The sequence below is a fragment of the Patagioenas fasciata genome, chromosome 4, assembly GCF_037038585.1.
Source record: "Patagioenas fasciata isolate bPatFas1 chromosome 4, bPatFas1.hap1, whole genome shotgun sequence".
Taxonomy (NCBI): Eukaryota; Metazoa; Chordata; class Aves; order Columbiformes; family Columbidae; genus Patagioenas; species Patagioenas fasciata.
The window spans coordinates 11,583,388-11,599,377 of record NC_092523.1 but is presented as its reverse complement, the minus strand read 5'-3'; the positions used below and the strand labels follow the sequence as shown (position 1 = coordinate 11,599,377).

Sequence of the window (15,990 nt, the reverse complement as noted above, 5' to 3'; positions counted from 1 at the left end):
TCCTCCGCCAGATTTATGGTGGAAGGCACTTCCAGTTCATCAAATGCAATCCCCTACTATTACTGGCACCCTCTTACGTAGCTCCTTTCATAATACGAAGTCAGTGAATTCAACATAAAACATAAGTATCTATTGATCCTGGCATCTGACCCAGGGCAAAAGCTCATACAATAAAGGGACAAGTAGACATATTAGGGACATTTCCCTATTGATTTAGATCAGAGTCCAGTGACGCAACCAAGGGGACTGATGTCCTAACTGTATCAGCCATCTGCTAGTTCTGATAGCGATGCTTATGGATTCTCTGTCTCTCGACACATGCAAATGACTGAGAGATCAAGTTTCTGTTATTGGGAGACTTCATTAAAGGTGGGATTTGCCTTAATAGCTGAGTTTCCAGTCTTAACACTTACTTTCAAACTTCTTTGCATTCCTGACTCAGAAATCTTCTTTTCAGGAAAATAATCATTCTTTTAGGATAAAATTTATCTAGCAAAATAACACCATGGAAACATTAAGAAACAGTTGTTGTTTGATATGTTTTCAGTTCCGTGAGCTCCTTAATATTAAGATATTACTTTATTTTCCAGGTACTTTTTCACAACTTTCGTGACACAATCTGTAAGTTCATGATGCTAAGCATACTTATTTTTCAATTTAGCTACTATCTTTTCATCTGTTTTGCCTGGATCCCAATTTTACAACTTTTACCACATGGTTATGAAAATCTTGTTGACACAAGGGTATATAAATGAGTGTCATCCTCTTTATCCTTAAAAAGTTAGGTTTAGGAATCTAGGGGAGAGACACATATGTGAAGTAACTATCTTATAATGGAAATCGAATGCAGATATTCAGTTACAAATCCACAAATTACACGTTCTTTTAAAAACACATGCACATCCTACCACATAACATTTCCTACAGAGTAATGAGAGTTCTTTGCATCTGTAATTTCATATTAATGACTTTCTAAGCAAACATTGAAATTACACAGTAGTATACCCTAGCAGCTCCAGATCACTTGTGTTGTGCAAAAAGGCAGTTATGTCACAGTATGCATCAGAGAAGGTGTCAAACCATCCTACATGTACAAAACATTAGAGACTAGTATAAACAATTTTTTTAACCATTTATTGTTTTTCAGTGTCCCATTATCTGCTAAAACATTCAAATATATTTCAAAATACATGATAATCAGTTATTTACTCAGCTGATGACTACAAATAAGTGTACAGGTATTATAAATCTTAATTTGCATGGAAAAACATAGGGATTCAGCTCTCTATCTGTTCCCCCAAAATGATTCAGTTTCAGTAACAGATAGTGAAAGAGTCACTGGACATTGCAACCCTAAGGAAAGAATTAAATGCTTTAGTCCCTGAGTCCCGACTGTTGATTTACAACATAGACCTAAAATTATTACTTATTTACAAAAATGCAGAATAAGGAATGTTTATGTTGCCAGAAGTAACTTAAGGAAGTATATGCTTCGTAGTGAGTATAGCCTCTACATGTTTATGTTGACATGCATCTCCTAGAGGTCTGGAACTCAAAGAATGTCATGGTTAGCTGGTAACTAAATCTCCTTTCTGATTTGAAAATTGATGTTAATTTTAAAAGACTTAATAATATAGAGATTACCTTTCAGTGAAATATTCCATTCATGATGCTTAAAAATAACTAGAGTTTACACCAATCTTTCCAGTTGCATTGGCTCTGTGGGTGGGTCTGCCATTTTCACAGATACTCACAGATAAAACTTTGGAATGTTCCTAGGGAAAATCTACAGACTGGACAGAGGTTCCTATAGCTGCCCTATAGATGGCTGTTGAAGGAAATGGAGAGTTGGATCTGACAGATTTGAAGAGGAGAGACAGGACAAAAGCTGCTTTAGATTCACCCAAGTGCTGATCTCCATCAATTGCCAGGATGCTATCCCTACTTAAGAACCATGCTGATTTGATAATTTAAATCCAAGATAAAAGAAGACCATGAAGAAGAACCTCTCCAGTTGTTCTTTTGTACAGACACATCCTTTATAAAGGTCATACTTCTGACCTCTGTAAATCTGAGTATGAATAATGAAAAAATCCAAACTTTGGGAAAGTATCTGTTGCTTAACAAGCTGTCATATCTTCCTGTGTAACAATTCACACACACCTGATGAAAAAGCTTTGAGTAAACTAGGGTGGTTTCTCCTCAAATCAGACCAACTCACACATCACTGTCGCAAAGGACACGCATGACCAAAGTAGGCTGTGGAGAACTGAAATCCTGACATGTGTCTGTACAATGAGGTCTTTACTCCAAGCTCTGCCGCTGCCTTTGTCCTCGAACCTACTCATTGATTCTGGCCTGACATAACTCCAAATTGTCCTGGTATACTCATGATTTTTATCCAAAATATTGGGTTGCTGATTCCAGTTATGGCTCCTGACATATCCCCTTGTAAAAGCAACCTCCGTTGTCCATTAGGTGCTACAAGGCTCACAGATCGGCACAACATTTTACTTGAAAATCTGTTATTTGCTGCTTTGTTTCGGCCCTCTTTAGGGACCCCATAGGCATGTCTGTGTCTTCCTGTCCTGCTCTGTGCCTTCTAGGTTGCTGCACATTTTCTGATCTTATCTTAGACTTTCCTGCTTGTACAGTCTCAATTGTTTTTTGTGCAAAAGAACTTGATTTTGAGGATATAGCTGGGAATGTTGTTCTGTTTCACACTGGACTTTCCTCTGAACTTCATTTTTCTTACAATGTCTGATAATGTTTTCTGGTCTCTGTTGGATTTTATATAAAGACCAGTATCAATGTAATTGATTTGTTAAAAGCAGAGAAGAGGCAAGTATGATTCTCCCCTCTGTGCACTGATTACACTGCAACCACCATTTCCCATGCCAGAACTCATCATCTTCTCTAGAGGTAAATTCTTCTGTGAAATAAAAGGCTTCCTTTTTGGGGGGCAGAATATTTCTCAGATACTGCAACACAAAATGGGACACAAGATAAATATTATTGGTATTATAGCATTGAGTGGTCTTTATTTTTAGTAATTAGACAGTTTCCAGGGTTTTATTTTAAGCAATTTATTTATAATCTTCACTTTGAGGTGACAGATGAACTGATTGCAATCATGATGTAAAAGCGTGTTCAACATCAGCATTAAGGGAGATATAGATGCATGGAGCAATGAGTTTCACCCTTTTACAAGCCTCTCCAGTAAAGCCATACCTCATTTTTCACCATGGTGACTATTTCACATCATAACTATGAGGATACTTCACATGCACTAAAAAGGAAAAGATCTTAAGGACTCAATCTGACTAATTCAGCTCTAAGTCAAACACAGACTTTAATCATATGTTTGTAAGTGAAAGCAGAATCATGCCCAGCTGAAGATTAACCTGCAAAATGGCCCCACTACATACACGCACGTTATGAGGCAGAGAGGAGACACTACTGGCCTTCCAAGAAGAAAAAGTGCAGTTGTACCTCCTCTGTACAGAAGATACACAGAAGACATTTTTTACTATGTCTCCCTGTAAACTAATATTTTCTTGTTCATGATGATTTTGGGTGATTAGTGTTGTGTCTTTTCTGTGATGATGTGATGAATTCTTCCTTAAATGTGATTAATCTTGCCTAGATTCAAACAAGTCTCCCCTGGGAGGTAAAGTTATGACTCTTCTTAATCTTCTTAGCTCTAGTAATGTAAATCTGTGGTGGCTTCCTTGCAGAACATGAAAGATTACTACATTTTAGGGTAATGCTGCAAGATTTCCTCTAGGCAGATGAAGCCCTACTTCTACCTGTGAACATACAAAAGGTGAAGTAAGTTCAATTCTTTCCTTAAAAAAAAGGAAAGACAAGCTACCGTTGTGGGTTAAGCAAATGATGATAGATGATAGATAGATAGATAGATAGATAGATAGATAGATAGATAGATAGATGCATACATACATACATACATATATAGAGGCAAATCCAGGAGCAGGGGAGATGAAACAAGTGAGTTTTCTGTACTCTAGAACAACCCCTGGCAAGACCAAACAGCTATGCTGATTAACTTTTCTCTCTATAGGCTGTACCATGCCTTCCTTCACCTTCTGGATTTGAGCACCAGCCTGATTAGGAGCAGAAGTCCAAATAGCAGGGGAGATGACAACAAGGGCTGGTACAACGTCCTTGTGTTGGTCCATACAGCTGTGTACACAGTGACTAGAGAACAGCAAAGCAAAACAAAATGGTAGCATGTGCCTGGTTCAGTATCATTATGAGAAAACTCCAGAGGGACACCAGTCCTAGCAGAGTTTTGCAAAACATTCTAGCAGAGTAGAGAAGTATAAAGGCTTAATCTCCAGCACAAATAGTTGGATCTTCTCATTCTTAGCATGCTCTTGAACAAGAAAAGGTGACACATGCAGCAGTGTAATTGATCATCCTAATCCAAGGGAATTTTTCATCAACACAGGTGAGATAAAAATCAACTTTCCTGAAGCTGCTGCAGCTGGGAACACAGATGTGGGTCTTTTCCAAAGAGATGGAAGAGAGAGAGATGCAGTGGCTTTTTTTAAGCTCCTGTATCGCATTGTTTCATGAGCAATATATTTATGTGTGTATCCAATGCATTTTATATATATCCAACAGCTTTTCAAATACATTTTCCTGATGAGAAAAAATACGTTTAATTACAGTCCTTCTTTTGGCAAGTTCAGGAGCCAGGTCTTAGCCATATCTTCCTTTTCTGTCCAGTTTGTAGAGTATTCTGGGGCAAGCTATCATTACCTACATGCCATGCCTAAAACAAGGGATTTCCCAGCACGCTAGGACTTCTAGCGATTCTTCTAATGAAACAAACAAACAAAAAAACCCTAAAACAAACCAAACAAACAAACCAAAAAAAAAACACACCAAAAACAAAGCAAACACCTGCACACTGTATATCTGTATATAAACTTTTAATAGAGAATCCCTTCAATAGGGACGTACAATGTGTCTTCCACCCACTTCTCACCCAGCTGAACTATCTCTTTTCATTATGTCAAACCTTAACATCACGTTCTTAAATCTTAGTTCCAGCAACTAATCAGTTCTAGCAGTGTTTGGTTTGGGGTTTGTTTGTTTGTTTGTTTCCTTCTCAAACTGTTTGCAGGCTCTTACACAGGGGTTTATTTGTTTAGCTTTGTTACAGTTTGCTTTGTTTTTTAAAGCAGCCCATCAACAGATTAGCCAGTACTAGGGTACGGTAGCTACTAGCAATCTCTTGTAGTAAGAAGTGATTTATAATTACAAGTACAACTGTGTTAAGCTCCAACAGAAATGTCAGTAATATTCAGTGCGATCAGCACTGACTGCTCAGCTGGAAATCCTGATATAACGTGAACTTGGTTTTCTGCAGAGAAAGCCACCTTGCCACTGCCCGTGTTACACTGAGTAGGAACAGCTTACTTGATATTTTTGGCCAATGATCTCAACACCAGAAGTTATATTTTGATGGAAGAAGAGTATTTCGGGGAGTATACTAATTTTCTCCGGCTGGCCGGATGTTTCAGGCATCCGTCGATTGCAACATTAACTCCTAATGATAGTAGCTGTGGAGTTGGTCGGTAGCAAGTTGAGGAACAGGACTGTGGACTCGAACTATGGCATGGCATGCATGTTTTTATTACAAAATAACTCACTCCGGATTTGGGGTCTGCATTTTCCTTCAGTTGCCTCTGTAACTCCAGAAACAATTCGGATGGCAAATTGATAGAGAGGAGAATAAGACTGAGAACGGATTAATAAATGGTGTGTAAAGTACATTAATTGCCGAGGATTCTTACATAACTATGTTTCACCACGGAGACATCTGAGGCTGCAGTTATGTGGAAAGGCAGTTTATTTAAATGAATTTTAGTTTCATGTTAAAGAACTAAGGAAAAGGACCTTAGTGTATAGCTGGTGCATCTGGTCAAACTTGCATTGCGAGAGACTTTGAAAAAGCCGGATTTGCTTCTAATTATCCCTAACGAGACTGATTAATCTCTTGGCAATACTCAGGTAAGAGAGTATCGCCTTCTGAAATACAAGAATTAACAACCAAGGGAAGTTTCCGATATGTTATGTTTATCAGTTATGAAAAAATAGACAAACACGAATTCAAAACACATCATCCGTGGAAATAAGGACGGTATCGCTTATATGCGTTTCCATGTGTTTTTAGCCACGGAGTAGCTCGCAGACTCAGGGGATCTTAATTTCTTCAACTCTCATTATAAAGTTAGATCAGAAAAGAGGAGTGAGTCGTGTGATCTAAACCGTTAATTCGTCTCCCGCACCTTCTCAGAAGCTGCGGTCTGTGGGAACCCGAGCCGTGAAATTCACTCCGCAGTTTCCCTTCAGCGTGTCCACTCCGTTATACTACTCTTGCAACAGCCTCGGTAGGTTGTTTTTGGTTTTTATTTTCTTCAGAGCAAGAGCACTCTGAGACCCTCCTCCTGCTAATTCGAGACCGATTAAAAAGCTACAGAGGTCAAACAAGATAACCGCAACAGAGATAAAATTTCACACTGTCTCTGAAGCCGCTCTCCGGAGCCCGGCTGGCGCAAGGGCTGACTTGGCATCGGCCTCCCGGCCCCGTTACACTCGGCGACAGTCCCTGTACTAGCGCTTGCCCGGCGGGGCAACAAATCACTGCAGCGGCTTCGACCCGCGGGGCTCCCGTTTGCACGGGGCTCTGCTCTCCGGGCCGGCCCACGCGTGTGTACATCGGTGTTAAGCGCCCACGGAAGCACTAATGGAAGAAGAGTGAGAAAATGAAAGAAAAATCGTGTTTATCTAGCCGAAACACCTACCGCTTTTATTTTTTCCCACTGCGAAACTCGATAAGTTACCCCTTTTCTCACGCAAGGGTGAATTTCGTAATGCCACGACTGTATTTTTAACCTTTATTTTTAAAATAAAACTCATCGATGCACTCTGACTTTCGTTTGATACTGCCTAGTAGAAAGTGTATTGAAAAAGCATGCATTTCAGCTTTCTGAAAATGTTTATTTCCAATCTTTGCATATAAAGCGTGTGAACTTGGAAACCAAAGGACGACAAAAACGTTTGGAAATCTATGAAAAAAAAAAATAACACTGCTTTACTCTAGAATAGCAGATAAAATTGTCCCATGAGATTTCAGAGTGACGTTAGCACAAAAACATGAGAGACAGCTCCTCTCGTTCTGCAAAAACAGCAGACGAGCAACAGTTTGAGAACCGGTTAGCACAAGAAGTGTGAGAGAAAGCTTGGATTTTTTCGGGAGGGACAAAAAAACTTAGAGAAGCCACAGTTTAAGAACTAAATCGGAGGAAAGGTGTCTACATTTTGATACTGTCAAAGATGAGAAGTGAATCTGAGGAATCTTAGAGGTGGAGAGTTTGAGATATAGGAGCACATCATGGCCTTCAGTTTTAGCAAGTTGTATTAAAAGTGACTCGGTTCAGGGTTTAGAAGACAGCCACGGCGCTGTGCAGACAGTTCCCGTGGGCTGAGGCAGAGCATCAGCTCCCCTGATATACAGGCACAGGATAATTTGGGAGGGAGGGAGGCAGAACACATCCTGGTTTCTTTGGTGGCTCCCTGTTAACCTCTCCGTCCTGACCAGAGAAAAAGCGTTGTAAGAGCGAGTACGGGCTGGCAGCGCCCTTTGAAGCTTTAACAATGTGTCGGTGGCCCACGGACACGAGTTGGGGGGAGCCCGGGCGGCCTCTCCGTGGGCCGAGGGGCAGCTGCCGCCGGCTGTGTCGAAGGCGGACACCCCACCGACACGGCGGGGGCATAAATAGCATCGGTGTGGCCCCGGCAAGAGGAAGGTCGGGGTCCGGGGGGAGAGGCTATACGTCCCCGTCCACCAGGCTGAAGTGTTTGCCCGGCCCAGGGAGGCAGAGGTAGGGGATGGCGCTGCCCGGATAGAGCAGGGGAAAGGGCAGCGGCAGCAAGCAGCGGCTGAGCAAGCTGCTGTCCTTGTAAAGGGCCGGGAAGGAGAGAGCCGCGGCGGCGGCGGGAGGTGACGGCTCACCGGGGGACTCCACCAGTCCCGGCCCGGACCCCGGGGCCTCCGGCTCGGCCGACATCTGTCTCTTGAGCTTGTTGCGGCGGTTCTGGAACCAGATCTTCACCTGGGTCTCGGTGAGGTGCAGCGCAGCCGCCAGCCCTGCCCGCTCGGCGCTGCTCAGGTAACGCTTCACGTCGAAGGTGGACTCCAACTGGAAGACCTGGCTCTTGGAGAAGATGGTCCGAGTCTTCTTCCTACCGCTCGCCGCCGGCGACTTGCCGCTCTCCCCGACACAGCCTCCGGCTTCCCGTGGCGGTGTCTGCCGGGGGCCGTGCAGCCCCTCCGCAGGGAGCGGGGAGCCCGCACCGCCGCCCTCGGCCTCCGGGCGGAGGTCATGGCTCGTCCCCTCCGCCCGGAGCCGGCGGGGCTCGCTGCCTGCAACGGCAAAGCACAGCATCAACCCCCCACCGCCACCCGCGCCCCCGCCCCGCATGCACGCACGGCCCGGCTGAGCACTGGGGAGTGGGGCCGAGGCCGGGGGGTGGGGGATAGGATAGGATAGGTTGCCGAGAGCTGACCATAGCCCCCCCACACCCTCCAGAAGAATAAGGAGCTTCCAGTAAGGATCTAAGGAAATCTCTCTGCCGGCTGTATGACAGAGAAGTCGGGGGCTCCTGGACACGGGACAAACAGCCAAGGAAGCCGGGAGGGGGGTAGAACACCCTGGAAAAGACCCCGGAATCAGGTTGGTGCGTGCGCCAGTGGCATCTCCTCCCGTCCGTCCGCGGAGCCTCTGTTCCTCCTCCCGGTGCGTGTGCGTGGGTGTGAGTGTGTATGACGGTGTGTGCGTGTGCGAGGTCCCGGTCGGGCGGCGGGGAGGGGCGCCGGGACAGACCCCCGCCGAGTGTCGGGCTGAGGGTTGGGCCGGGGGCCCCGACTGGCTGGGGGTCGGGCTGCGACCCGACGTGCGAGACAGCCTGAAGCCAGCTGCCAGCTCTGTACCCGAGTTGCTGGAGTCTTTACTGGGGTCTTGCTCCGCTGGCCACTCTTCCTTCTCCTCCTCCTCCGGCAGCGTGCAGCGGGCTCTGCCTTGCTCCCGGGCTGGGTGACGAGGGCCGGGTTGCAGAATGCTGTCGATGCTAAAGGCCGGAGGCGCGGTCGGGGCCGGCAGTGGGGCTCGGCGGCCGTCCCCGAGCTGCACCATGGCGTGCCCAGCCGAGCCGAGCCAAGCCGTGCTACGGCGCAGGACTGGCTGCGGCGGGAGGGCGGCAGTGGCAACCGGGGAGGAGGAAAGGATGAGTCGGAGGGAGGGAGGAGGGGTCGAGGTGGCAGAGGGAGGGGATGGAGCTAGAGGGAGCCAAAGGACTGAGGACGGGGGGAGAGGTGCAGAGGAGGAAGAGAGGGAGGGAAAGCGGCACGGAAGGGAGGGACAGAAGAAGGAAAAGGAGAAGGAGCTGGAGGGAAGCGGGGAGGAAGGAATGGGGGGGCGCAAACCGAGATGCGCTCCGAACGGGTGCCCTGGGCAGCCGGGGCAGGGCAGGGCGGGGCGGGCTGTCCTCCTGCACTGGTAACGAGGGAGGCAGACCCAGTCCACGGGAAAGGCGAAAAGGAGGGGAGATGGCAGGAGAGAGATATCTGGAGTGAAGGAGAAGAATGGAAGGAAAGAATTGGAAACGAGAGCAGGGAATGGAGTGGAGTGTGACAAGGAAAAACAGTGATGGCAATGAGAAAGGACAGGGAGGAAAGAGGAAGCTGGGAGCCGATGAAACCCTTCTATGTGTTTGTACAACACGTGGCACAACAGCCTACTGAGGGCATTTGCTGCATATTATCCATGCCGCTGAAGGGCAAGGGGAGGCACTGAGCCACTTCCCTGCGGTCCTTCCACCTGCAGACTCCCAGGCCGAGTATGTAGAGTTCCCTGGAGAGAAAGGGGCCCCTTGCGTTCCGAGGAGCCCCGTGGTGTCAGTCCCCCCACCCCAAGAGTCTGAAGAGCTCTTCCGTAGTGTTTAAGAGCTAAAAGTTGTATGAGATACTGTAATTAGTACAGGAATGGTGCGAAGGTGTCGGTCAGTGTGCATGTGTGTCTGTGTTCAAGGCGTCGTTTGGATGATGGAGAAGCCTTCACCTGTGCTGTGGGACTTGGGGTAGGATCGGTGTGTTTCTGTATTATCTGGAGAACTTTTGCTCTCCACCACCTACCAGCGCTACACCGTTTTAAAAAGCGTTCACACTACTCAAGGCAGGGTGACCGGCGACGTTAGAGCTGCCATCGGTTGTGGATGGCAAGGAACCCTGTCCTTCCCCGCATCCCTGTGTAAACCAGCCAATTGTCTCCAACCGGCTTTTCAGAGGCCTTTTAGTCCGAATCTCGAGGATTCCACCACGAAAACGGCTGGAGGCAAGCGAGAAGCTCTTGAAAAAAGAGTTGAAAATAGAAATGCCGACAGGATCTTAAATATGGTGATGCCAGAGATTCCGTGAGCTAAAAATCAGGGCCTCTTAAGGCTTTGGACTGCATCAAGCTTGAACGCACTGATTCTTCGGAGAGTGGGTTTCAGCTCGTTTTTAACGAAAATTCGTTTCACTTTATAAATGCACTCAGATTTTAATGTAGTCGTCTGCTGGGGAGCTGTACATTTTCCACCAGGAGAAAAAAAAAGTATGCATATATCCGTCTTCCATCAACACGATTATTGGCCAAACGCCCAATTCGTTGCATTTGTCTCTCCTGTACAAGCCTGTGGTTCTGGTGGAGCGCAATGTCCCCTTTTAGAGAGAGCGATAGGGCGAGAAAAGGGAGAGGGAACGGTGGTACTAAATGCGAAGGAGCAACTGAAAATATGGTCAAGAAATTCTGTAAAACTTTTAGCATCGGAGACTTGGATGGTAGGTCAGGTCGGTCTCCCCGCTGTCTGCGAGGCGCGTCCCAGGTGCTCACGTCTGTTCTTGCTGCAAACCATTTCCCTTTTAGTCCCGCAGAAATCCATCTTCAAAAGCAAATGCATTGACTCAGTGCGTTCTGCTAGAAGACATTTTCTTGGAACAAAAAGGACAACTTGAAGAAGGCAGAAAATAAGAAGGAAATTGAAGAAGGAGACATAAGTATTATGTCTTATTTTTTTTTCACCTCGGACCCTTCCAATCCCCAAGCAGTCCAAGCCCAGCCCTGGGCTGGGATAACAGCCCATCGGGAAAGGTTTGTCCACCTTTCCTAGCCCCATTTGCCTGCTTCACAGAAACGTTTTTGTTTTTTTTTTTTTCCCTGACACTGAGGAAGCACACTACAATGACGGATCTCCCCAGCCGATGGAGCATCTTAGAAGCAAATTCACTGGCAACAAAAGGATGAGAGGGGGCCTCCGGGGTCCCCCTTGCAGCGAGTTCTACCAGCCACATCGGTACTGGGCTGCTCATGACCACTATTAAACCATCCCTTATCTTTAGTGGGAGTAAAGACTTGGCTCCGCATGTCAACAGGTAGAGAGCTGTATCCTGCAAAACCCAGGCAACCTCTTTGCAAAGCGCTTGCCCACGGAAGGAGCTCGCTGCAGCGGACCTGCTGCGGCGGAGGGCGAGGAACAACGCCCTCCCCGGGGCCTTTCCAGGCCCCCAGCAAACCCCTCTGAGCCCCAACCCGCCCGCATTTGTGCCCGACCTGTTGGCGAGTAGCGGTGCCCGATGGGTGGCGGGGTTGGAAACCTTGCCAAAAATCAGAGGCTTTTCCGAGTGACTCGTTCTCGGGGCGTGGGGAGCGCTGAGGCACGGCTGAGAGATGCCGTGAGGAGAGGGTGGCTTTGGCCGGGGTTCCCGCATTCCATGAGGATCAACTGCCCAGGTCTGAGCCAGCCAAGAGGGTCTCGCTGCCCAAGGGGGGTCCAGCGCTGGTCTTCGCCCCAGCACTGCTCGGCACCAACGCAAATTCACTCCCCAGGCTGCGAAAGGCCGTCGGACAAGGTTCATTAATCACTCGGTGTAAAAGCAGCGATTTTCCTACAGCAGACTGAGATTGCCCGACACCGGTGATATTTAATCCAGGGTTTCGTTTGTATTTTATCTGGGAGGGATCCTGTCGTCTGGGACGTGTCGTGACACAGAGGCTGGTGCCACACAGCTCAGAAATAGCGAACCTTTTTCTTTGAATAATATATTCCTGTATTAGAAGCTAGAATCATGCTGAGTGAAAACCTTTTACCTGGGAAAGATTTTACCAGAAATCGCCCGGCACACGTATCTTGGTTTCCATTTTAGCTCAGAGCACAAAAAGTCTCCTACTCTAAATCTAAATCTGATGGAAATTAAGTCTGATTAGATAATACAGAAATGCCAGAGTCCGGTTTTGCTTAGCTTACGGAATTGGGGTTGTTTTATCCCCCAATGTAGTCAAGGGTAAAATAGGCCGTCTCTGGATTTCAGGTCCCCTTGCAAATAAGACCCTGTTAATTGCGGTCACACCGGCACCTTGCAGCGGTTTTTAAGCTTTCCCACTGCTCTCCCGGGACACAGCCGCGGCGACTGGATCCAAACACTGTCTGAAAAGTTCATCAAAATAACCTGGTGGCTTTGGCTACCTTAGCGCTGCAGGTCCCTAAAATAAATCCCATTTTGCGGTTCAGCAGTAGCTGGCTATAAACTGCCGTTTGCCCTTGTGGTCTTCCCTTCCCCGGTGGGGCCCCGGTTCAGGATGGCGGGACATCCCTCACCCGCGCCGGGCATCTCGGGTAGGGAGGAGAGGGAAAACGTTTTCACGAGCTGGAAAGCAACTTTCCCCGGAGTCCTACAGGAAGGCAGCTACAAGTGTTACACATACACTGGTTTTGCGGGGGGGGAGCCGGGCAAGCTAAGCGGACTTCTTCATCCCAGAGAAGAGAAGAGAAGAGAAGAGAAGAGAAGAGAAGAGAAGAGAAGAGAAGAGAAGAGAAGAGAAGAGAAGAGAAGAGAAGAGAAGAGAAGAGAAGAGAAGAGAAGAGAAGAGAAGAAGAGAGAAGAGAAAAAAGGAAAAAAGAAAATAAAAATTAAATTAAAATAAAATAAAATAAAATAAAATAAAATAAAATAAAATAAAATAAAATAAAAGAAGAGAAAAGAAGAGAAAAGAAGAGAAAAGAAGAGAAAAGAAGAGAAAAGAAGAGAAAAGAAAATATCTAAATTTTAGGCGCACGCCTAGGTTTTCATGAATATCTTTTTTAACAGACATTCATGTATCTCACTACATAGAAATTACAACGTAGGATCCGCAAAAAGAGTTGAGAAACTCGGGGTAGTTAAACGAAGCATTAAGAAATCTCACGCGAAGTTACATTCATTGGGAAGGGAACGGGAAATGCAAGAAAATTGCCTGGATCTAATTTGAGGCCGAGGGCACTAAACATAGCGAGTCCGCCGAAGCCTGGAGCGAGTCTCCCTCCGATCGATTGTGGGAGCGGGGCGCGCACCCCACCGACTGACATGGGCCCAGCGAGGACAGACCGGTTATTCCAAGATAATGCGGTATAAAAGGAAAAAAAAAAAAAAATCGATCCAAATATATTGTTCAACAGTGGAGCCAGGGCGCACCTACGAGATTTATCAAGTATTGATTTGCATGAATATTTTAGACCCGTGCCTACGAGAAAAGTTATAGGCCGTCTCAAGCCGGTGAGCAATGTACCATTTGCAAAGTAGGCATTTAACAAGGTGCTTTTCAGGATATCGATCATTTTCATTTAAAGTGTAATTAATAATAACATCTTAGGGTAGCTACACCAGGAATTTATTTCAGAAGGCCAGTTCTGATAATATTTGGAACTTCGTTTGATTTGCTTAAAAAATATATATTTTAACTAATTATTTTTATTAGCGTCCAATAAACACAAGTTATCCTTGTGAGTAGTCTGGCAGGGTTTTCCTTTGCCTCGCCTCTGGAGTGCCATCTAGCTAAGCTGTTGTAGCAACATTCATTAAATATATGTCAACAGACAAGGATTTATGCTGCATAATAATATTACAGCTGTAGTATAACTGGATTTATTTTAAAGCTATTCCGAGTTTGCTTTGATCTATAAAGCAGCAACGTATGTCTCTATATGTCGCAAACAGCCTTTGCGAAATTACTTTGAGCTCTACAGTCTGCCAACATTTTTTTCTATAGCAAAAGGAGCACAAAGCGTGACTCTTACCTCTTTGATTTATTTAAAAAAACATATCCATGGAAGAAAACTGCGAGGAATCTGCTGTCCTGATTTGAGAGCTGGGCTTGCTTTTTGGTGTGAGGTTTTTTTATTTTTTCCTTTTTCTTTTATTTTATTTCCCCCCCACCTCCTGGTTTGAAACCGCCAATACACGTACACAAGAGGCTACGTCTTCCACTAGCTCTTCTCTGCAGAATATTCTCGCCATCAAGCACAATGAAAGGAGTAATTAAAAAAGCTACAAGGTAAAGAAACCTGAGGTGTCTATGTTCCTACTTTCAGCACATACTTTTAATAAGCCACTATAAAGCACTTCCTGCATGTACAGAATAAGGCATAATTAAGCACTTTTTTCTTAGATTAATTCACGTCTTGCAGCTTTTAATATTTTACTATGATCATAAGTTACAAATACAGTGTATGAAAAAAAATCTGTTTATTGATATAATCAGCATGTCTTTAAAAAACCAAACAAACTAATGTCAAAAACACATTTTAAAAATCCGATTGATCATTTAGCCCTGCCAGTTCCTTAACTTCAAGAAAAGAATATTTAGTAGAATCAGAAGTATAATAATCTCATATGTTACTCCAAATAAAAGACATGTGGAGAGTGACAGGCGTGTTAAATTTTGCGTTGGATTACAATCTACTCTGATATGACTGTAGTGAGTCGGGATTTTACTCCAGTAGGTAATACTGGGATATCTGGGGAGCTGAATAGCGGGGGGGGGGAGCGCTCTGGCCGCTTTCTTCCAGGGGCAGCCAGGCAATAAACGGTATCAAATCAAGTGTTTGCGCCGTCCCGGGAACCGGCACCGACACCCCCACCCCGCCGCTTCCCAGTCCTGCTTGGGGACCAGGCTTTAAAAGTTTTCGCTCCAAACTCAAGTGTTTGACGGATATGCAAAGAGCAGCTGAGAAAAAAAGCTCTCTGAAACAGGGCTCAATTCGAAACAAGCATCCCGGCAAGTTAGCACTTTTCTCAGGAACCCGGAATATGTATTTATTTAATTAATTCTCAACTGATTTCGAGGTTTTCAGCCTCCTGACTTCAACTGTGCAGACTGGAGCCCAGAGCCGTGTTTCAGGCCAAAGAGGAAAAATTAAAAAAAAAAAAAAAAAAAAAGAAGAAAAAAAAAAAGCGATGGGAGGTTATAATCCACCCCTGACCCTTCTTCTCTGGTTTCATATCAAAGCTGAAGCTCCGCCGCATCTCGCCAATCGTTTTCATGACAAGAAATCGTGAGATTGTTCCAAATATGATTCAAAGCGTAAGAAACAGTAAAAATTAGATGGCTCTTCCTTCACTGGGGACTGATCCGCATGCACATACCCCAACAGATCCAGGACCCGGCTTTCCCTGCGGGAAAGCCGAGTTTTCCGAGTTGGTCGGTTCAATTACATCTGATTATGCCCTAAAACGTACGATCAAAGCTTGACCTTCCACCAAGGCTGAGTTTTAGAAAGTCATTACCCCCTTAGTATTCGGAAAAAGAAATTCAAACCTTTGAAAACAATAATGGACCTGATATTCATTTTAGCAGTGGGAAACTCAACAGTTATTAAAGGAAAAAAAATAGCTTGGCATGCATAATACTTCATATAATATCACATTACAGGTTAGCTTGCATAACTAGTCATACGATTCCCCAGTCTGTCGCCATCTGATTTTTTTCCCTTCCTTTTTAATTGCCAGTGAGAACTATTAATCGATTACACAAACCGAACCCGTAAGAGATGGACAAGCCGAGGTGCGTTTTCTTCAGCCTCCTCAGGAGACTGAAATAAGTGGCA

General features: G+C 45.4%; 1 protein-coding gene across 6 annotated transcripts; it reads right to left on the bottom strand.

Annotated features, from left to right (window-relative positions):
- Window positions 1-4,917: 4,917 nt before the first annotated feature.
- On the bottom strand, window positions 4,918-9,826 carry LOC136101369 (homeobox protein HMX2-like). 6 transcript variants are annotated; one of them, XM_071808532.1, is made up of 3 exons: window positions 9,026-9,823; window positions 8,048-8,458; window positions 4,918-6,775 (listed from the first exon to the last, which is right to left on the bottom strand). In XM_071808532.1, exons 1-3 carry the CDS (start codon window positions 9,225-9,227, stop codon window positions 6,498-6,500), a joined length of 891 nt encoding a protein of 296 aa, XP_071664633.1. In that variant the 5' UTR covers window positions 9,228-9,823; the 3' UTR covers window positions 4,918-6,497. The 6 variants fall into 6 exon arrangements, with proteins under 6 accessions (XP_071664633.1, XP_071664630.1, XP_071664629.1 ...); XM_071808529.1 differs by having other exon boundaries at window positions 8,148-9,826; XM_071808528.1 differs by having other exon boundaries at window positions 8,048-9,825.
- Between the last annotated feature and the right edge of the window lie 6,164 nt (window positions 9,827-15,990).

What these genes read in the sequence shown, in the direction of transcription:
- LOC136101369 (XM_071808528.1), bottom strand. Translation starts at nt 9,227, where the DNA reads ATGGTGCAGCTCGGGGACGGCCGCCGAGCCCCACTGCCGGCCCCGACC. An exon ending in GGGACTGGTGGAGTCCCCCG is followed by an intron (nt 6,776 to 8,047) that starts GTGAGCCGTCAC and finishes TTCTTCCATTAG; the next exon opens with TGCTTCCGTGGGCGCTTAAC.